Source organism: Xyrauchen texanus, chromosome 26 (assembly GCF_025860055.1).
Source record: "Xyrauchen texanus isolate HMW12.3.18 chromosome 26, RBS_HiC_50CHRs, whole genome shotgun sequence".
NCBI lineage: Eukaryota > Metazoa > Chordata > Actinopteri > Cypriniformes > Catostomidae > Xyrauchen > Xyrauchen texanus.
The window spans coordinates 13,270,970-13,294,998 of NC_068301.1; the positions used below are offsets into that span (position 1 = coordinate 13,270,970).

At 41.9% G+C, this 24,029-nt stretch overlaps 1 protein-coding gene across 1 annotated transcript in view; it reads left to right on the plus strand.

Moving 5' to 3' along the window:
* Positions 1-229: 229 nt before the first annotated feature.
* The window catches only part of LOC127620045 (prolyl endopeptidase-like), a 35,135-nt gene continuing 11,335 nt past the window's right edge, over positions 230-24,029 (plus strand). The window contains exons 1-7 of the mRNA XM_052093122.1: positions 230-361; positions 769-843; positions 13,918-14,051; positions 17,926-18,056; positions 21,649-21,858; positions 23,181-23,302; positions 23,504-23,609. Of these exons, the coding sequence (XP_051949082.1) occupies positions 320-361; positions 769-843; positions 13,918-14,051; positions 17,926-18,056; positions 21,649-21,858; positions 23,181-23,302; positions 23,504-23,609 (820 nt within the window). The 5' untranslated portion in view covers positions 230-319. The remainder of the gene's footprint in view (positions 362-768; positions 844-13,917; positions 14,052-17,925; positions 18,057-21,648; positions 21,859-23,180; positions 23,303-23,503; positions 23,610-24,029) is intronic.

Sequence of the window (24,029 nt, forward strand, 5' to 3'; positions counted from 1 at the left end):
ATTTTGTTAAATAGTGCAAAGACATTCATAAATTCCAAATGTAGCTTAAGTGTCCAAATACTGTACATTTCTACACACAAGCAGCATACACTTAAGTGAACTTTACAAGTTCCTAGCCCTTCCCATTTTGGGTTGACCAATCCAGTGTGAAATCCACTTCCTGTATGCATACAGTGCTCCCTGAGTAAGAGAAGGAAACCAGTGTTTGTTTCACTTTCACTTTTCATAGCTGAGTCACCCGGGCGTGAAGCATATGGACAACCACATTCACAAATAATTTCACAAAAACCTAACAAAAGACAGATCACACAGCACCAATATGGCTTTCAAATACCCAGATGTACGGAGGGATAACAGTAAGGTTAGTGGTACTTTCATTCTGGGTTTTTCACATATAGTCTTTAATTCATTTGACTTTTCTTCCTCTTTCTGAAAGACACATGAAAAAGTACACCAACAATTAGGAAATAGGAAAGATTGACTGGAACACATGAGTGAGCTATTACCATTGGTCATGAGTGTGTAAGGATTCAAAGTATCTGTCTGTGTTGATGCTTAGTGGTTATGTGTCATAAGTTTCAAGTGTTAGCTGCAGTAAATTTCAAGTGCTGCAAGACTGCCTCAAGGCCAAACCTAACAAGTATGCATCTGCAAAAGTCCATAAGTCTGTGTCAGTTGTCCTAGTCAATGTTGTTCTGGGAAACTATAGTATATTGTGTTTCGATTCTGTCTTGGTGCTGCTCATAACTGTGGTGTTTTGCTTCAAAGGTGGATGATTATAATGGGATAAAAGTTCCAGACCCATACCATTGGCTGGAGGACCCTGACAGTGAGGAGACCAAGGTGACCCCACCTGTGATATACAAACACCCAAACATGTCATGTTTTATTTCATGATGGTGACCTCCCATAGACCTTTACTGATTTTGAATTAAAAGAAGCACTTAAAATTGTTTTCCTAATTTAAAAAAATGGGACCCACTTTATATGAGGTGTCTTTAATTACTATTACATTTAAAGTACCTGTATTAAATTACATTTGGAGTTAAATTACAATTGTACTCCTAAACCTACTAGCAGCTCAAACTCAATAGCAGCACATGTGCATCTTGTGAGAATTTTGCAGAACAACATGTAGTTACACAATACATACATTGTATTGTATGTATTTTAGTACATTACATTTTTACAGGTCGATGGCGCGATGCTCATTTATTGGGGCCCAGATCCATTAAGTTATTCAAAACACAGTGAAAATGCAATTTACATGAAACAATTTCTTCACATTTATTACACATGTTCACTATAATGAATATGTTTTCAATTACTGATTTCAAAATCATTTTGATATTTTTCTTAAATTAAAAAATGTATTTAAGTATCTTCAACATACTGTACATGAACATTCTCAACATGTTTTATGGCATAAAATACATACACTGTATATGCAAATAACAAAACCAGAGAAAACTTTCTTGCACATTTGCATTCTTCTATATTACACATCAGGAAAATCTCTGTCAATTAAGTCAATTGAATTGCATTATCCAAGGTCAGGCAAAACGGCATCAGACGAACCGGCTTTAGACAAAAAGGTATCAGAATGAGTAGAGAGTTGGTAACTAAACTGGCTGAGTTTGGTAGCTAGCTTGTGAAACTAGCTGAGCTATCTCTAACTTTATAAATGCAGAAGTGTTGTTTCTATAAATTAATAACTAGCTAGCTAACATTATTGGTGTAAGTTTAAACAGACATTTGAAACTCATAAAATTTACTTGCAACAGCAACTCAAAACAAGCCAAACTATAGTCCTTTTTAGTTGCTAGGTAATTAGCACACATCAGCCATAGTTACTGACAGCTGTTTATGTAGTGTCCTAAACCTAAACAAGCCCCAGCACCGCCAAGATACCACTGTTGGGCCCTTGAGCAATGTCCTTGACCCTATCTGCTCCAGGGGCTCTGTTTCATGGCTGACCCCAGCTTAGTTGGGATATGCGAAAACAACTGCATTTCATTGGCTCTGTACCTATACTCTGCACATTAAAGTTGAATCTTTTTTTTCATCTGATGTCTGAAACCTGACTCTGATGGCTTAGGATTTAGTTTGTTTACCTCCCACAAACTCATCTCTCCTCTCTGTTTCCTATCCCTGCTTCGTCCAAATAATTTTCTGTTGTCCATCTGTATACAGGAGCCAATAATGTATGTCAAAATAAGCCCATCTGTATTATTTAGAAACTTACTTTAGTTTCATCATGTTTTCATAGCCTACCTCAATTCTGACTTGTGTGCCGATACCTTGGCAGGGTTGCGCCAGCTTTGCGTAAGTTCTCATGAAAGTTAGGAGGTAAAGATCACATTAAGGGCTTATTAGTTAGTTTGTCAGTGCTTAATTTGTTTGCACCACCTGTTCTTAAGGCAAGACGTAACTAGTAAGTCGTAAACTCTCCATAAACACTGGACGACGTACACTGAAAACTGCACCGTTTGAACGGTTTCATGCTGAAGAGCCACTTAAAAGAAAGTTTTTTTTTCTCTCTTGTAAATGTAAACGAGTGTAAATACCAATATCATAATATGTCAAAACGATCAATGACTATCACGCAAAACATGAGCACATTAATGTCATTAAATGAGTATGCTTTTTTTATTCCAACCATTACTCCTGGTCGGAGGCTTCCATAAATGTTTAGTTCATACGTAGGGTAACATTGGGACTTAGTGCCCATTTACGCCACAACTAGGCTAAGTTGTAAAGTACATATAGTTGGTGCAACCGGACCCTGGACTTGTTTGTGTGGCTGTGCGTGCTGCAGAGGTGTGGTTACAGCAAGCGCACAGGCGCGTGCCGCACGGACATGGATTTTTGCAAGCATGCATCAGATTTGAGTTTTCGGTTAAACTGTGTTGCTTTTACAAGCGTTGATTGGGTGGGATTATCAATCTAAATGAATACACTGACAAATAAAGTAAATTGTTAAAACTCAAACTTGAGCTTATACTGGGGCACAGTAGATTTATACTGGGGCACGTGCCCCAGTAAAAGGGGCCTAGTGATGCGCCAGGCACTTGCCATAGATGTAGCTGTCTTGTCGGGCACTTCTCACGCACCTTCCAGTCTAGCTGATCCCACAAAAGCTCTATGGGGTTAAGATCCATACACTCTTTTCCAATTATCTGTTGTCTGTGTTTCTTTGCCCACTCTATCATATTCATTTTGTTTTTCTGTTTCAAAAGTGGCTTTTTCTTTGCAATTCTTCCCATAAGACCTGATGTAATGGCAAGTGAGTTTCTAGTACCTAATTTGCAATTTAGCATGATTACTTAAGGATAAGGTGGAGTGATGGCTGCTGGAAATGGGGTCTGTCTAGATTTGATCATAAATGACTTTTTTAAAATAGTGATGGTGCTGTTTTTTACATCAGTAAAGTCCTGACTATACTTTGTGATCAGTTGAATGCCACTTTGGTGAATTAAAGTACCAATTTCCTTCTGAAACAGCAAAATCTGTACATTATTCCAAACTTTTAGCTGCCAATGTATATACATTATATGGACAAAAGTGTTGGTACACCTACACATTACACCTACAGGAGCTTTTATGACATCCCATTCTAAAGCCATAGGTATTAATATCGAGTTGGTCCCCCTTTGCAGTTATAACAGCTTCCACTCTTCTGTGAAGGCTTTATACAAGATTTTGAAGTGTGTCTATTGGAATTTTTGTCCATTCTTCCAGAAGGGCATTTGGGATGGCCAGACAATGATGTTGGAAGAGAGGGCCTGGCTTGCAATCTCCTTTCTAGTTCATCCCAAAGGTCTTTGATATGGTTGAGGTCAGGGCTCTGTGTGGGCCAGTCAAGTCACCAAACTCATCCAACCATGCCTTTATGGACCTTGCTTTGTGCACTGGTGTACAGTCATGCTGGAACAGAAAATGGCTTTCCCCAAATTGTTTCCACAAAGTTGGAAGCATAGAATTTTCCAAAATGTCTTGGTAAGCTGAGGCATTAACATTTCCCTTCAGTGGAACTAAGGGGCCTAGGCCATCCCCAGAAAAACAACCCCATAGCATTATCCCTCCTCCAACAAACATTACAGTTGGCACAATGCAGTCAGGCAGGAAACGTTCTCCTGGCATTCGCCAAACCCAGACTTGTCAGATAGGAAAGCGTGATTCATCACTCCACAGAACACGTTTCCACTGCTCCACAGTCCAGTGGTGGCATGCATTAAACCACTCCATCTGACGCTTGGCATTGTGCTTAGTGATGTAATGCTTGCATACAGCTGCTCTACCATTGAAATCCATGCCACGAGGCTCCCGGCACAAAGTTTTTGTGCTGATGTTAATGCCAAAGGAGGTTTGGAACTCTGCAGTTATTGAGTCAGCAGAGCGTTGGCGAATTTCGCACTATGTGCCTCAGCTTTCCGTGGTCTGCCATTTCGTGGATGAGTTGCTGTGGTTCCTAAATGCCTCCACTTTGTAATAATACCACTTACAGTCGATCGTGGAATATCTAGGAGGGAAGAAATTTCCCGAACTGACTTGTTACAATGGTGGCATCCTATTACAGTACCACGCTCGAATTCAGTGAGCGCTTTAGAATGACCCATTCTTTCAAAAATGTTTTTGAAGGCAGACAGCATGGCTAGATGCTTGATTTTATACACCTGTGGGAATGGGACTGAATGAAACACCTGAATTCAATGATTAAGAGGTGTGGCCCAATACTTTTGTCCATATATGCATATGCATAACTTGAAAACATTTATTTTAAATCCTTTTAGAAATGAATGATTACGTTAAATTATAAATGTACCAAGCAATTAAAACCAACATGGACATAAAGATTACATTGAGTTTTTGGTCACATGGCCCTCGAGCGATCTTTTGCGGCCTGCGTTATGATATCATCATCAGAAATATCAGCAGTCTATGTAATCTGTATGAATTGTGAGGTGTCCAATTTCTTGAGGATTTACGCTGGTTTTCTACATTGCTGAATCACATTAGAGAGGGAATTCAACTGCAAGAGTATGTTACAAATAAATAAATAAAAACAACAAATAATATCTGAGCAAGGCTGATGTTATGAGAGCGGTGGCCGGTCTGCATGCACATTCACACACAGTTCCCTTTCTGTCACTCACTCAACGTTGTGTTGAATGAAGTGACACAAGGGGTCTTTCTTGGGAGCCTCGCTTACCTCTGAACTTGAGAAAAGGCCAATGAGAAATTGGCAGACAGAATTTGCATGTCCCGACCCCGGACATACGGGTATAAAGGGAAGCAGGCATGTGTCTGTCAGTCAGATTTTTTCTTCGGAGCGGAGCGGTTCTGCATCAGCAAGCTGAATCTCACTACTATTCCACTCACCTCTGTGGCAGAGCACTGCTGTTGGATCTACGGCGCATTTCCAGCTGCGTTCTCTCTCTGCACGCTGTGCAGTCCACACCCATGGGCGCTTCGACATCGCTTCTGTCTAAAAGAGTGTTCTCCCTCCTAAAACAGTTTAATTTCACTCACAAAAGAGCAATACACAGCAGGCATTGTACGATCTTTTCAGGACGCGTCTTTTTAAAGATGTCTTTTCGCCTGTGTGTAGTTCCTGGAAGCAGTCGATTTCTCTTTGCCTCGTGTGCATGGGCTGCAATCACATGCAGGTAGCATTTATGAATGGTTCATGTTCTCAGTGCAAGAACATAGCCATGGCAACGTTGCTTGTCGTGGCTTTCTTTCCTCAGGAGAGTTGCTATTACTTCCCACTGGATTGAGGACGACCCGGCTGGCGATGAAGGCAATTTGGGGATGACGACGGGCTCGGTTTCGCCGTGTAAATCCCCACGAACCACCCGTCCTCCGGCACGCTCGCTTGCTTCCGTCCGAGCTCGGTATGAGTGTGGCTCCCCCTGCCACGAAGTCCCACCCGGTACGTCAAAAGTGATCGTCCCTCTAGTGCCCCTCGCTCGGAGTCTGGATGCATGGCTTTTGCTGTCCAACCCATCGCATTGGTTGACCAGGACCATCCGACTAACAGGGTGTAACGCCGTGTGTAACGGTCATGCTGCCACTGGCTTCTGGACAGAGCCCCGGCTGCATCAGCACATCAACTGCCTAGAGCTGCTGGCTGTATTACTTGCCATGCGGAGGTTTCTCCCATTGATTCGGGGCAAGCAAGTCTTGATCCGCCAAGGTGGCGTGCGCTCTCGTCATATGTCACAACTCGCCCACCATCTCCTCCTTTGGACTCGCTGCAAGCAAGCTGCCCCGGGAGGAGGCAGACCCAGCCTTCTTGTTGCTTTGCGAATCTATTTGGACCGCACGCAGAGCTCTAGTTGTTCTGAGCAGCTCTTTGTCTGCTTCGGCGGCCGGCGTAAAGGGAACACCATCTCCAAACTGAGGCTGCCAGCTGGGTCGTCGACGCCAACCCTTGCGAGTTCGAGTACACTCGACGAGAAGTGTGGCATCCTCGTGGGCACTGGCCAATGGCACCTCCCTAGCAGACATCTGAAGAGCAGCAGGCTGGGCAACACCCAATACACTTGCTAGAATTTACAATCTCAGGGTCGAGTCGGTCTCGTCCCATGTTTTGTCAGGTCCGAGCCGGTAGAACTCGGTAATGCACTCGCTTGCACCCAGCGCCCTTCACCAAGTTGATCCAGTGCTCTTTCTCTCCCAGGTTAGCCACTAAGCATCACTTCCTGGATGTTCTTCCTCCCTAACTTTCTGGCCTGTGAATTCAGTGGAGCAATTTGCGATTAGACCCACTATGAGCCACAAGTGTTCCATACTGGGGTAGGGCTCCACAGGATTAATTCCCTCTTCAGGCAACTCCCTGTGATGTATTTTCCAAGGTACGGTCCCCCTGTTGGCGGACCCGCGTCTCCCTTGGGCAGTCCCACTGCCCCTGGTCGCCATGTTTGTAGAGCTCCTCCCTAATCAGGCAGCTCCCACGTGTTAACAACCCACGTGGTGTATTAGCCACATATCACCTCCACCTAGTCTGGGCAGGATGTGCCTCAGCAGGGTCTTTTCCCCCTGAAAGAATAGGATCGGGAAATACTCCCTTCCCGACGCATTTCATAGCGTAAAGAGAGAGAGAGAAAAGACTGCGGCTGCCGGGCTTGCACCCATGTTGGTCATGTAGCACCTGTTCCCCCTCAGGGGTGCTGGGTACCTAAGGTCTGTGTATGACACCTTTTCTGGGGGCGTTGGGGAAGGTTATGTGCAGCCGAAACAGTCGCTTCTAGCATGCAGCAGCCTGCTTGCACCTGTGTCTGCAGTTCATGTAACACGGCCTAGTGCATGGCGCTTTTGAATGAGACCCCTTGTGTAACTTCATTCTACACAATGTCAAGTGAGTGACAGAAGGGGAACATCACAGTTACTGTTGTAACCTCCATTCCCTGAGGGAGGAAACAAGACGTTGTGTCCCTTCTGCCACGACACTAGACCTACCACTGTAAACGGCCATACCTTATTCTTGGCTCCTCAGTGCAAAAACCTGACTGACAGACACATGCCTGCTTCCCTTTATACCCGTATGTCTGGGGGCGGGACATGCAAATTCTGTCTGCCAATTTCTCATGGGTCTTTTCTCAAATTCAGAAGTATGCGAGGCTCCCAAGGAAGACACTCCTTTGTGTCACTTCATTCGAAACAACGTCTCGTTCCCTCCCTCAAAGTACGGAGGTTACAACAGTAACTGTGACGTTCATGTGCACTCACCCGCGGTCTGTCAAACAAACATGCACGCTTGCAATCTCACTTACTCAACACGGTGTGTCACCTGTCCAATCTTTTGAATAGATCACCATATAACTGTACTCGTCATGACAACAGTATTTACAGGAAAAAATAAGAGCTTTTCCTTCAGTGAGGGATACGCATTCACGCAAATGCTTTATAGTGATCTACTTAGGCACAAATGCTTAGGGGGGTGAAATAATCTTTATGACTTGTCACTGAAGGACTTTTGGTGCTAATTTTGGATATATCACTCTTGTTCATGAAAATATCTCTGGTGTATGTGGTGTTTGTTAGTTGACAATCTCAGTGACAACAGAACTTATCTATATCAGAAAATCAAACAGTTGCAACCCTTATGTTTAAAATAATTACTAAAAGGTATAGTTGACCTAAAAATATATATATTTTTTCTTTATTTACTCACCCTCGTGCCATTCCAGATGTCTATGACATTCTTCTGCAGATCACAAATTAAGCTTTTTAGAAGAAAATCTCAGCTCTGTTGGTCCATACAGTGCAACTGAATAGTGGACAGAACTTTGAAGCTCCAAAAAGCACATAAAGGCAGCAAAACGTTTTATATATATATATATATGACTCCAGCAGTTACATCTATGACTATAGAAGTGACATGATAGGTGTGGGTGAGAAACAAATCAACATTTAAGTCACATGTGGCCACTTTTGTTTTTACTATAAATCTCCCTTTCACTTTCACATCTGTAGTCATATGTGGCCACTTTTTTTTATCTGAAAGTGAAAGTGGAGATTTAAAGTAAAAAAAAAGCCAATGACTTAAATATTGATCTGTCACTCATCAATAGAGCTGAGATATTTTTTTCATCTTCAAAATTATTATGATTTGTCTTCAGCAGAAGAAAGAGTTATACATATCTGGGACGGCATGAAGGTGAGTATACTATAAAACTATAAAAATAAAAATGTTTACACACACACACACACACACACACACACATATATATATATATATATATATATATATATATATATATATATATATTAGTATATATTGTATATATATATTTATATATGTACAGTGTATAATCATAAAACATATTAGATGGCCCTCGAGGGTAGAGGGATCCAGCTTTGTGGCCCCTGAACTTTCCTAAGTTGAGTAGCCCTGCTCTAAGCTCTATTTTAGATGCTTGGGTTGGATGGAGAGAGGGCATGTGGTTTAAGAAATGGGGGTGATCTAATTTAGTGGCTAAGTCCAAATTTACTTTATTGTACGGATATTTCTGAAAGTGCAGTTTTCTTCGCCCTGCATTTTTTAAAAGCGTTTAGACAGCAACAGCATTTATGGAAATCTCTCCATTTATTCGACAATGCAATTTTTTTTTTAAACGCTCACATAAACATGACAGGTGAGGAGTTGGCAAAATTGTGCCATAAAGCTTTTATTCAAAAAACACAGAACATTATAGGCATGCGTATAAACAACGGCAACAGTGCGTGTCCACTTTTTTCAGACTTCTTGATTCCAGAAATGTTTTTCCCATTAATTTTTCCATAGTAATTACATAAAAGTATTCTAAGCAATTAACCAAACCAACCAGCTCAGAGTTCGACTCATTACGTCATTCACAGTTCTGAAACTGAGATTAAAACTACAAGTTCTAAAAAAACAAAACTTCAAAACATGCCTTCAAACTGTCTAGGTTATGGATGTAACCTCCATTCCCTGATGGAGGGAACGAGACGTTGTGTCGAAGAAGCGACACTAGGGGTCTCTCTTGAGTGCCGAATATGCCTCTGATCTATGAAAAAAGGCCAATGGGAATTAGGCAGACAGTATTTGCATACCCTGCCGCAAACATACGGGTATAAAAGCAGGCAAATACGTCGAGTTCATTCAGGAATTTTCTGAGGAGCCGGAACGGTCCGGCCACTAGAGTGGCTCGGCTCAGCGACATGGCCGGGAGGACACACCGTCTCGTTCCCTCCATCAGGGAATGGAGGTAACATCTGTAACCTAGACATTCCCTATCTGTCGCTCACTTCGACGTTGTGTCGAAGAAGCGACACTAGTGGTCCAATTCAAATCACGCCATGCGCTGAGCCGTGTACTGCTGACACAAGAGCGGGAAGGTATATTTAAGTGCAAAGGTGACCAGTTGTGTCAGACTACACGTACACTTCCCCAATGCCCCATAAAAGATATCGGAACTCTTTTGGTTACCCTAAGCAGGGGAACAAGGCGACGCTTGCCAATCTGTGAACGGGCCGAGCCTAGCCAGGCCTCTTTTCTCTCTATGTTTCATGCATAGAGCCAAAGCGGCTGGGGCCTTTACACCAATCGTGGGAAGGGGGTCTTACCCAGTTTCCTTTTCTTTCAGAGGGAAAAAGACCCAACGGAGACCACACCTGCCCAGGAACAGGGAGGTAGGTGGCGAGATACATCACATGGACCCCTCAGTTCACGTGTGGAAAAATTGGTGCGGTGGTAGATCCAGCCTCAAGGAGAGGGGAGTTGCTACAGCATGGTGATGGAGGGCAGCTGGAACTGCCTAAGGGAGACGCGGGTCCACTCGCAAGGGGACCATACCGCAGAATATACACACAGGAGGAGTCCGTGCAGGAGTCCGGACCTGTGGAGCACCTATTCCAGTACGGGTAGATTAAGTACCCATAGTGGATTGGGTCAGCCGAATTGCGGACCCATAGGGCTAGGGAGGAATCGTCCAGGGATCCGAATATATGGAATCTCCTGGGAGAGAAAGCTCACAGTTTTACCTCAACCGAGGGAAGGACACTAGGTGCAAGCGATCCACCCGGTCAGTTCATCAGCGTGTTACCGAGTTCTGACGGGAAAGTACGCGTCCTTCAGGTCAACCGCTGTGAACCAATCTAGATGCCGGACGCAAGTTAGGATGTGCTTTTGCGTGAGCACTTTGAAAGGGAGTTTGTACAAGGCCAAACTTTGAAAATTTGCAGGTTCAAGATCGGTTGTAAGCCGCTGCCTTCCTTGGGTAAGATGAAGTAAGGGCTGTAGAAACCCTTCTTCATCTCGGTTGGAGGGACAGGCTCTATCGCGTCTTTGAGTAGAAGAGTGGCGATTTCCGCGCGCAGGGATTTGGCATGTTCGGCATGTACTGCGGAGAAGCGGACACCCGTGAAGGGGGGCAGGGGTCTGGCAAACTGAATTGCGTAACCGAGTCGGATGGTCTGGGCCAGCCAGCGTGACGGGTTGGGAAGTTGGAAAGCCACGCATCCAAGCTCCGTGCTAGGAGCACCAAGGGGACCATTATTTTTTATGTACCCTGCGGGGCGGAGCAGCAGGGCGGAGCAGGTAGTATGGCGTCGGGAGGTGCGAACGCATTGTTCCTCCATTGAGGAGGAGGTCCTGTAGAGGCGTCCTCTGGACTCGTCAGAACCAGCCAGCCGGGAAACAGTCGTGGGCTGAGGGCAGAGGGTAGAGGGTCCGCGTCTGGGACTGTTGAGGTGTGGCAGAGAGTGCCGTGAGAACGGCATTTGCGGGCCAGGTGACCCAGAGACAAAGGAAATGGCTCTTTTATCGAGAATGTGGCGGCAAATTAAATACATCCAACAAAAGATTCTCCTCCCGCTCTGCTTACCTGCTCCGGAGCTAAAGTCTTGGTCCCTGGGTTGATCGCCTCAGGAGTGCCTGGGAACCTTACGGGTCCTCGAGGGGGTCCGTGAGGTGGGGGCGTCGACTTACTGTGGGGTGCTTGACGCGTGGGCTGAGAGCGAAGCGTTTCTTCGCCGCAGGAGGATGTCCTCGGCGAGAAGACGCGGCGTGGCCCATGGAGGCAGGCTTGCGGCAGGGCAGAATATGTGAAATAGCCTCTGTCTGTTTCCTCACCACGGAGAACTGCTGGGTGAAGTCCTCGACAGTGTCGCCGAAGAGGCCGAACTGGGAGACAGGGGCGTTGAGGAAGCGCACTTTGTCGGCCTCACGCATCTCGACCAAGTTCAGCCACAGATGACGTCTCTGGACCACGAGAGAGGCCATCGCCTGCCCGAGTGACTGCGCTGTGACCTTCGTGGCTCTAAGGGTGAGGTTGGATGCTGAGCGCAGTTCCTGCAACACGTTGGGATCAGAGCTACCCCCGTGTCCACCGGCGCTGTAGGCTTTGGCCGTCATTGACGATATTGTCCTACAGGCCTTGGAGGGGAGTACAGGGTGACCCCGCAAGGTGGTAGGGTTTTCGGAGCATTGGTGAAGCGCAACAGCCCTATCCACCTGAGGAATCGCCATGTACCCGTGGGCCACTCTGCCGTCGAGTGTAGCAAGAGCGGATGAGCAAATAGCTTTGTGACATGTGGAGAGGGGTGCTCATTATGCACCTCTGGGAAAAACGGGATCGGCGCGGAGCCCCCAGGAACCAGTCATCCAACCGCGATGGCTGTGGGGAGGACGGAGGGTTCCAGTCCAGCCCCCCCGTGCAAGCATATCGGACATCTGAGCGTCGGCCTCAGCCTGGGCATGCCCAGGGGAGTCCTCAGGGTCAGATGGCACGCTCTCCAATGCAGCGGCGAGCTCATCCACCTCGAGCTCTAGAGGATAGGCAGACTGGTGAGGCGAGCCGCTGATGCCTCGAGCACGAATGGGAGTCAACGAGCGTGCCGGGGGGCAGGTGGTCCGAGGGGGCATACCCAGCGGAGCTGCACACGCTGCCGTCCCCAAATCGCCTCCATCGCCAACTGCACCGTCCTCAATCCCGTGGGATGCGGGGGGCGGCTGGAGTGGCGTGCTTTCTGTTGAAAGCAAGCCGCCACCGCAATGTTGCCATGGTCATGCTCTCGTAGTGAGAACATGAACCATCCACAAACGCTGCCTCTGTGTGATCGCAACCCAGACACACGAGACAATGCCTGTGGCCGTCTGAAGCGGAGAGCACTCTACCGCATGTGAGCGACAAATGGGGAACTATGACAGCTGATCACAAGACAGCTGTCAGATTCTTGCCTGTCAAATTACAGTGTTAGCACAATATTAAGCAACAACCGTTGTTATGCTCAAATTGCATTTAAGATGTAACCATATTCCAAAATGTGTTTTTTTTATTTTCCTTACGGAAGGTGTTTTTAAAAACCTCAAACCATTTTCAGTGACCTAAACGTGTTTAAGTGTGGATGGGAGGCCAAAATGCAGTGAAAACGTTAAGATACACTAATAGATTTAAATCTGAAACCTAATTGTTTCCCAAAGTATGCGGTAATGGAGAGTGTTTGATCTAGTATGGATGAGAGGCATAAACACAAATAAATGAATGCATTTTCAACCAAAAACTTACTTGTGTGTGTGTGGCCTAAGTTTAGTGGAAGTTTGCAAAATGTCTGAAATTGCTTAGGACCTTTAAGCTATTTATTAGTACTACACCCTAACCATACCCCTTACAGACACCTTAAAGAATTTATTTATTCGCACTCTGAAGCCGTTCCACTCGCAGGTCCCTGCAATGTAGGTTTTTGGAGACCACAAATTTAGCACAACAAATATAAATGTTTTGGTCTCTTTAGATCTGCTATCTGATTTTCCATAATCCAATACATGGAAAAACTACTGTGAGCCACTGTACCATCCAATAAAATGTCATTAATAACATGCAATGCAAGGCCCAATCAGGTCTTTCTCTGTTCACAACCACATTCAAATCATAAACTACAAATACGAATCACATACACATTCTCTTCAATCTCAGATCTACTGTATGTTATGTTGACAGAATTTGTTTCTGCAGGATTCCAAATGTACAATAAAAGGAATTCATTTTTTACAACTAATTTTATTACTATTTAGTACTAGAGCTAAATTTTGTATCTAACATTGCTACACCCTGGACTTGTTAGGTCAATGCATAGAGAACCAGCTCACCTGCATTAATATAGAGTTTACACTGATGTCACACTGACATCTACATTTGCATAGGGGCTAACATGCCAGTTACAGGCTTTGGTAGTCTATAATGACTTTTTCTGCCTTATCAGATAAACTATCCATACCACTATTGATGCAATATTTTGAGGCTCACCCTGTTTTGTTTCCTGGTCTCCACCCATCGCCCACATCACCGGAACAAAGAAATGTGTAGAACAATTTACATATAAACAAGTTATCAGTGTGTGCGCTACAACAATATGCCAGTTTAACAGTGTCCCTCACCCACCCAGCAGATGTTTGTTGAAGAGCAAAATAAGTTGACCATGCCATTCCTGGAACAGTGTGCAGTTAAAGAGCAGTTCCACCAGCGCCTCACCGAGCTCTATAACTACCCCAAATACAGCTGTCCTTACAAGAGAGGAAAGAGGTAACCACACACAACACTAAAACAACTCATGCCCACTGTGATATCACACTCAAGACAAGTAGTGTGAAATCATCATTTTGAAAATATTTCACTATTAAGACAAGAAAATTAACCCATTAAAAGAGTAAGCACTCAACAAAAACAACCCATAGAAATCTAGTAATTTTTTAACGTATTTCTAAAACTAGGGGCGGCACGGTGGTGCAGCGGTTAGCACTGTCGCCTCACAGCAAGAAGGTCGTGGGTTCAAACCCTGGTTGCCCCGGCCTTTCTGTGTGGAGTTTGCATGTTCTCCCCGTGTCTGCGTGGGTTCTCTCCGGGTACTCCGGCTTCCTCCCACCATCCAAAAGACATGCAGGCTAGGTTAATTGGTGTCTCCAAAAAAAAAAAATTGCCCTAGGTGTGGATGTGGATATGGATGTGGAGGTGAGTGTGAGTGTATTTCTGTCTATGTGTGGCCCTGCGATGGACTGGTGACCTGTCCAGGGTGTCCCCCGCCTTTCGCCCAATGTTAGCTGGGATAGGCTCCAGCCCCCTGTGACCCTGTACACAGGATAAGCGGTTGACGATGGATGGATGGATTTATAAAACTATAGCTCATGTGTGCATATGTTCCAACTGCACTATTTGTTTGTGGCATACAGTATATTCTAAGTAATGTAAAAAAAAAAAGGGGAGACCATGGTTACAGTATATATATATATATATATATACACACACAGTACTGTACAAAAGTTTTAGGCACTTGTGAAAAATGTTGCATAGAATAGTTTTCATTTATCAATTAACATCTCACAAATTCAGCTTTCTCAATTGCTTCTGTCTCTTTATGTAATCTCAGACTGACTCAATATTCAGTGGGGTGCTCTGTAGGGACCATGCCATCTGTTGCATGGCTCCCTGTTCTTTTATTCTACTCTATTTGCAAAATAAATGTTTGGGAGTCAAAATTTGTTATTTCCTATTGACCAAAAAAGCTGAAAAATATAAATAACCATCTTTAGACAAATGTTTTTGTGAAGCATCTTATGTGCCTAAGACGTTTGCACAGTACTGTATATATAATGTTATTGTTATGTTATAATGTATTGTGAAATATATTTTGTGCATATGTACAAGTATGTGACATTTTTTTAGCATCAGTCAAAACTATATAATTTCATACATGCCAAACATGTTTTTGACATGTATTGCCATTTATCATATGACAACTGCCATAATTATATTTAGTGACACTACATTGTTTGGCCTGTTTAAATAGTTTCTTTCACAAAATACAAATGTCCCATTGAGCCAATAAATTCTTGTCAAGGCAAACAGATTTCTTGTTTTGCAATTTATAAATTTTTGTCACATTTCATTATAAGTTTTTAAATAACGAAAGTTGGTGTACAGATGTAACTACGTTAAAGAGGATGTGCTGTCCTAATCTGGAAGCGCTCTTTATTAACTTTAAGCCGTTCTACTCACCGCGGGAGTTTTCTTAGTTTATTCTGGTGAGTGTTTAGTGTTTAAACATTCCTCCAAATGCGTCTAGGACCATAGTGCTGCAACAGCTTGCTGATCAAATCACAGACACAGAAGCAAATCTCACATGTGAACTGCCCAAATACAGACAGCACATTACATGCCCCACCAGAGACAGGAATATATTGGATCACTGCTATACAACATTAAAGGATGCATATCGCTCTGTCCCACGTGCAGCTTTGGGACTCTCTGATCACTGTCTGGTACATCTTCTCCCGACCTACAGGCAGAAATTAAAATCAACAAAGCCAGTTGTAAGGACTGTAAGGAGATGGACTAATGAAGCAGAGCTGGAACTACAAGCCTGCTTTGACTGCACTGATTGGAGTGTTTTTGAAGCTGCAGCCACAGACCTGGACGTGCTCACAGATACGGTTACATCATAAATCAGTTTCTGTGAGGGTATGTGCATCCATACTAGGACATTTTTATCATTCAACAATGATAAACCATGGTTCACAGGAAAACTCAGACAGCTTCGTCATGCCAAAGAGGATGCTTACAGGGGTGGGGATAGAGTCTTGTATAATCAGGCCAGGAACACACTGAATAAGGAAATCAGAGTGGCTAAAAGAAGCTACTCTGAGGAGCTGAAAAACAAGTTGTCAGCTAACGACCCTGCATCAGTGTGGAGTGGCCTGAAACAACTTACTAATTACAGGACTCCTACCCCCAAACCTGTGGTGGACCAACGACTGGCTGACAATCTGAATGTGTTCTGTTGCAGATTCGAAAGGCCCAATTTCACACCCCACCCCACACGCACTCGGACTTCATTTCACACAAACATTAACACCTCCTGCAACCCCCCCCCGCCCCCACCCACTACACAACCTGCACTCAAGATCTGTGAAGACGATGTGTGCCGTGTCTTTCGGAAGCAAAGGTCAAGGAAGTCTCCAGGCCCAGATGGCATCTCACCAGCGTGCCTTCGTTCCTGTGCTAACCAACTGGCCCCCACCTTCACTCAGATCTTCAATAGATCACTGAAGCAGTGTGAAGTCCCATGCTGCTTCAAATGCTCAGTTATTATCCCTGTCCCTAAGAAACCTAAAATCACAGGACTTAATGACTACAGACCTGTCGCCCTGACATCTGTGGTCATGAAGTCATTTGAGAGACTGGTGTTGGTCCACCTGAAGGACATCACTAGACCCTTTCTAGATCCCCTTCAATTTGCTTATCGAGCAAACAGGTCTGTGGATGATGCAGTCAACGTGGGATTGCATCATGTCCTGCAACATCTGGATAGACTGGGGACATACGCAAGGATCCTTTTTGTGGACTTCAGGCTATCCATCTAATGAACAATTCAATTGCCCCTTTGAGCAATAATTATGTGCAATACACAGTTTAATTCTATTTATATTATCCAACATATCCACTTCTGCCATTACTTACATTGCTCTGTACATAATATACTGTATTTTTGTTCTTTATATAACAGATTGTATTAGATTTGCACTACGTGTGTGTATGTGGGTATGTATGAAGGTGAGTGTATGTACGTATATGTATAATTATTTATTTTTTATTCTTTTTTGTTTTAATTACCTATGTCTTGCTGCTGTTTTTGGTATTGTTTGTATTGTTGTACACTGGAAGCTCCTGTTACCAAGACAAATTCCTTGTATGTGTAAGCATACTTAGCAATAAAGCATATTCTGATTCTGAAATGACTCTTGTATGAAGTAAAACCTGCAATCTTCACCTCTAAAGAAGAAAACATATTACAAAGCAAATACATTACTTATAATAGCTTAACATATTAAAGTCAACTAAGATCTCATCACTTAACACACACTACTTATTAATGGTGACAAATATCAACTAACATCTTTAAATAATAATATAAGCTCTTGAAATCACTACATAATAAATGTAGTGATGAACAACAAATAGTGTTGAAAAACACAACAACAGCAACAGAATAAAGGTAGCAATCAGAAAAACAATAATCCACAACATTTAACACATAGTTTATTCATGCAAATCCGCAACATTGTTCAATATGAAATCTATTGTGCAGATGTTGGGAAATATTGCTGGTCTAACAATGTATATTTAGTGCAGTTAATTCATTTTTTACTATTTGTGACCCAAAAAGCTCTGTATGCTATGCCATTTTGAGATTGGAATGCAGAATACACCTGCAATAAAATGTACACTGAAGAATACAGAGAAAAAAAAATGATTTGCTAAACTCACTATAAAAGTATTATTGCTTCAGCTGTTGTGCAATGCATATAAACATGTGATTTAAAAAAAGACCTCTTTCCTCAATAAGTATGAGAATTGTACATCTAATTAACTGTGATGTTCATTGAAACCTCTTCTATTGTAGATATTTCTATTTCCACAACAAGGGTCTGCAGAACCAGCATGTGCTCTATGTGCAGGACTCTTTGGACAGTCCTGCGTCTGTGTTCTTTGACCCAAACACTCTCTCAGAGGACGGAACTGTGGCTCTCAAGAGTGAGTTTGATTGACTATACCGTAATAACCTGTAACACACATACTGTACACAGACATCTTACTTTCTACTTGTTTTTCCTTTCACTCCCTTGTCTCTTCATTTCACAAAAGAGGTCAAATATCCAGTAAACACAGGAGAAAGAAATTAGAAATAACTGATTGACAATGATTGCTTTATCAAAATAATTGAGTACATAAAAAACACATTCATCATTTGTTAGAATTAAAGAATATAGTTTTTAAAACATTATAGGCTATACAACACTAATATACAGTGGCCTCAATTGTATTTGGCCAGTTTACATTAAAAATGCCTGAATGCAATTTCTAGTGAATGTATGAATTCAGTTCCCCTCATGTTCATGTAGTTATTCACGCAGAGTAACCACAGGTCTTATTAATCACAACAAATACATGTTTCACAATGTTTGAAAACCACAAAGTGTCCAAATACTCTTTTCAAATAATTTTAAACATAATTGTATCATTTAAAACCTAACAAATTTCTTATTTTTTTTCTTGAGAAGTGTTCTTTCTTTACAATACTTTGATATTTTGTTAATTAATACAAAATAATGTATTCATTTTTAAGTGTAATTTAAGTTTCCAAAAACCTTTTTGGCACCACTGTATACTGTATCTAAAGGTCAGAGTTTATAGACATCCCTGGATTCCTCAGTCTTATGGAGCCCTTTCTCTGTTTGTAAGCTGTTCAGTTGCATTGACCTATTGGATTTAAAATCAAATCTGCACAGTTTGGCAGCCCTTTCTATTTATGCATTTTTCTCATTCATTCACCCCTCAGATGCATACATTTACAGAAGATTCACTGTAGGAAATAACCAGATAATTTGCATATTTTGGAAACCTAATGGCAAACTTTCCCCTAGTCGATTTTTCATGAGTAGCTGTAATAACAGTTTATTGATGACTTTGTTGAACAGGTTTGGAAGTAAGTTTTAGCCCTGAGGGATTGCTTGGCATTCAGTAAAAAACTCAGTGTTGGAATTTTTGTAATAGTCTCATGACTATCTGCTCTGTTGAGTATCTGCACTGCTTAAAGACAGATCCATGTGGCTGTTTTTAATTAAAGCAACAAAATGACATTTTAGAAATAATGAGACAAATATATTTTTCCTTTTGCCCATTGTATTCATTGCATGCAAACCTAAATGTGGATTCAAGTCTATGAGGATACCCACACAGCTTTCAATGATTTCAATCATGCAAAGAACCCTTCCTGTTCAAAGCATTTTATATTACAGCTATGCCTTTCCTAATTTTTCTGTCATTCTTTTAATTTCTTTCATTTGCTCACTCTCTGCTATCTCTTTAGTAACCAAGCATTTTAAAAACCCCATTACATAAACATGGGAGGCTTTCAGTCCATGTCTATTGGCTTTGAGATCATCTATATGCTAGTCTTTTCCTAAAAGTTGACTTAGAAGCATATACACATTTTTGTCAATAAATTATAGAATCTGTCACCTGCCAACGATTAGGTTTAAAGAGATAGTTCACACAAAACTGAAAAGTCTCTCATCATTTACTCACCCTCATGCAATCAAAGATGTGTATGACTTTCTTTCTACACAAAGATTTTTAGAAGAATATTTCAGCTCTGTAAATCCATACAAAGCAAGTGAATGGTGATTAGGCCATTAAAGTTCCAAAGAGGAAATTCAGCATAAATGTAGAATCAGCCATCAGCGAGTTCACAACTGGGAGCCCAGACATTTCAAAATAGTAGTGTATTTCGGGCTTGTTTATAATTAAAAGTCCAGTGCTATGTACCAAATCTTTTTTTTTTCTTTCTGGTTATTATTGATTTGGATTTGAGTAGTATTATACTGTATGTGTGTGTGTATATATATATATATATATATATATATATATATATATATATATATATACACACCGATCAGCTACAGCATTAAAACACCTGCCTAATATTGTGTAGGTCTCTTTCATGCCTCCAAAATCTGTTGACCTCTCTCAACAACACAGAACTGTCTCTCACCGGATGTTTTTGGTTTTGGCATCATTCTGTGTGAATTCTAGTGTGAAAATCCCAGGAGATCAGCAGTTACAGAAATATCCAAACCAGCCCATCTGGCACCAACAATCATGCCATGGTCCAAATCACTGAAATAAAAAAATTCCACATTCTGATGGTTGATGTGAACATTAACTGAAGCTCCTGACCCATATCTGCATGATTTTATGCACTGCACTACCGCCACACGATTGGCTGAATAAATAATCACATGGGTGATTATTGGTGCCAAATGGGTTGGTTTGAGTATTTCTGTAACAGTTACTGGTCAAGAGCTTCAGTTAATGTTCACATCAACCATCAGAATGGAGAAAAAAATTGATCTCATTGATTTGGACCATAGCATGATTGTTGGTGCCAGACAGGCTGGTTTGAGTATTTCTGGAACTGCTGATCTCCTTTCATGCACAACAGTCAGAATGTACTCAGAATGGTGCCAAATACAAAAAACATCCAGTGAGGGGCAGTTCTGAAGATGGAAATGCCTTGTTGATGTGAGAGGTCAACAGAGAATAGCCAGATGGTTTCAAACTGACAAAGTCTACGGTAACTCAGATAACTACTCAGGACAACTGTGGTGAAAGAATATCATCTCAGAATGCTATTCTGAGATGCGGGTTGGTGCTGTTTTTCTCAGCACGAGGGGGACCTATACATGCAGGTGGCTTTAATGTTGTGTCTGATCTGTGTGTATATATAGAATAAAAAAATCTTAGTCTTTCTTTACTGAACTTTATCTTTTATTTCTATATCTATCCATCTATGTATCCATCTATCTATCCGGTGTTGGGGGTAACACAATAAAAGTAACACACGATATGTAATCAGATTACTTTTTCAAGTAACGAGTAAAGTAACACAATACTTTTTATTTTAGACCACACTGCATTATCTGAGTTACTTTTTTAAATAAAGTAACACTTTACACCTCTACTGTCCCTGTATTGCGAGAAATCAAGTGTGCAAATTTCAGGGAGGAAACGCAGTGCTTAATTGGAATTGTACTCTATTGAGTGTGAGGCCAGAGGCTATTTAGGAGAAAGAGATGAGAAAGAGAAAGAGAATAGAAGATCACTTCTATTTAAATGAATGGGAGAAACTGGAATGCTAAACCATGAAACTCTTAGCACCCCTTCACTTCTACTGCCTTTATGTGTTTCTTTGAGCTTTTTGTGTTGCATTGTATGGACCTACATAGCTGAGATATTCTTCTAGAAATCTTTGTTTGTGTTCAGCAAAAGAAAGAAAGTCATTAACAAGTCGGATGGCGTGAGGGCGAGTAAAAAATTTGTGATTTTTTATTTTTGGGTGAACTACCCCTTTAACAAGAACCATATCACGGTTCATGGTTGTGACAAAAATTAAATGCTATTTAAAAAAAACGCCTTTTTATTTGTCCTGCCCAAACTTCCCGTTTCAAAAGGAAATTTGTCATCATACTTCAGAAACATTTGCTCATTAAGCAATTTTATGGAATCTTCATTCTTTGGTGACTATTTGTATCAGCTTTTTGTCTCTCTCCCTGTGGATTTATAGTGGGTCGCCTGTCAGAGGAGTGCGAGTATTTTGCTTATGGTTTAAGCAGCGCGGGTTCTGATTGGGTGACTGTAAAGTTCCTGAAGGCTGATGATCTCACCCAGCTGCCTGATGTTCTGGAGAGGGTAAAGTTCAGCTGCCTGGCCTGGACCCATGATGCCAAAGGCATCTTCTACAACTGCTACCCTCGACAGGATGGCAAAGCTGATGGTATGTGAATGTCTCAGCAAAATGTCTTGCATATGTAACGGGAGCCAGCTGATAGATAGCTGTGCAATGTGTATAAACCTCACTCTCCTGACGTCAAGAGGTGCACTAGCAACTTACGCTAGAGGCTGTAGACTTAAGCCTCACCTTCCTCCCATGCCGGAAACGCCGGTCCGAATCCCGTACAGGGCGGGTAAAACAGGTTCATCACACTTGCATGTGTGCTTATGTAATTATGGTTTTTTTAGTGTTTGTGCTTGCCACAGAATGTTTGTCTGTGTGTTTTGAATAGCTGTTTCCTGTGTTTATACGTGTTGGTATCTTGTCAAGGCAAATAACATCCTAATCAATAAATCATATTTTGGGTTAAATACAAGTTCACCCAAAATGTAAATTCTGTTGTCTATTACTCACCCTCATGTTGTTCCAAACCCGTATGACTTTCTGTCTACTGTGAAACGCGAAAGGAGATGTACGGCTACTTGTATTTAAATTAATGGGAGAAATTGGAACACCCAACCAAGAGACTCTAGGGCCCAATGGTCAACGGATGTAATATGTATAAAGGAAGTCCCACCTTACAGGTAAAAGAGCCAATTAGGCCTACCTTTTAGTAAGCAGACATCGCCTGTCAATTCCAGTTCTCAACTCAAAAACTCGCATGCGCATTAGCTATACAAGCCGTGAAAATGTTAGCGTAATATGTGATAAAGAAGAACAATTTATGATTCCAATATTATCACATTTTATTGCTGATTTGAAAATGTTCTTTGATCATAATCTCGACCAACCGTTTGTGAGATTTAGGTCTTTCCCCATTCAAGTAGATAGGAGCTGCACTGGCATGAATGGAAATAGCCTCCCGATAGTGTTCCAAAGATGGCCGACAGTGGATTGACTTGCTTGAAAGACTTTGAAAGGACTGTCTCAGTCACCATCCACTTTCATTGCATATTTTTTCTTAACAAAGAAGGTTAATGTTGACGGAGGCTGTCAGCCCCCAACGTTCTGCCAAACATCTTTTTTTGTGTTTGGAGAAGAAAAAGGTCATACATGTTTGGAATGAGGGCGAGTATATGATGACAGAATGTTTAGTTTTGATTGAACTATTCGCTTTATGTTTATCAACAGCAAGCATCTCTGGCATGCTGCCAACTACCACAGAAAATAATTTTGCCTCATACCACACATTGTAAAAACAAACAAAAATGTGTTGACAGTTGGAACATGTAAAAAATAAGAGACAAACATGCAACGCTTTTTTTTATTTAAATACAAGGATTTCCATTAAGTGCAGTGATTTGGTTGTGTTTTGTCCATTCTAGGAACTGAGACCACCACAAACCTAAACCAGAAGCTTTACTACCATGTAATTGGCACCAGCCAATCAGAAGACATCTTAGTGGCAGAATTTCCTGAGAATCCAAAGTGGCACAGTAGCCTTACTGTAAGAAAACACTGAATTTATACACAACCCATGATTTAGGAAGATACAATTATGAAACTTGGTCCTACACTTCTCGCAATGTGATTAAATAAATTATAAAGTATGAGCTAAAATTATATCTTAAAATAATTGTTCTTCATTTTCATGTTCTCTTTTTCTTACACACTATTCTTCCTGTTTTTATTTCTCCTTTTTCTCCAGATTTCTGATGATGGCAGGTATGCAGTGCTGTCCATCACTGAAGGCTGTGAGCCAGTGAACCGTCTGTGGTACTGTGACCTGCAGCAGCTGTCCAATGGCATCACAGGCCAGTCCATGTGTGAATGATTGGAATGGGGATGGGGCCTACAAACAGACAGACAGACTTTCAGACAGATGACAAAGAAACAAACCAAAATAATAATAACAGTAAAGTAAACAAACAAACTACATAGAAAATAAAACAAAAAAAAAAGACAGACACACGAACAAACTAAATACTTATAGGAAACAAACAGACAGACAGACAGACTGACAAATGACAAAGAAACAAACAAAGAAATTATAACAGGAAGGTAAACAAACAAAATACATATGAAATAAAGCAAACAAACTGAGAGATAGACAAACAAACAAAATACTTATAGGACATTGAACAAACTAAAATAAACAGACAGACCCAGAGAAAAATGAGAGAGATTGGAGATTAGACAGACAAAGAAAAATTAAAAATCAATGTAAAGACATA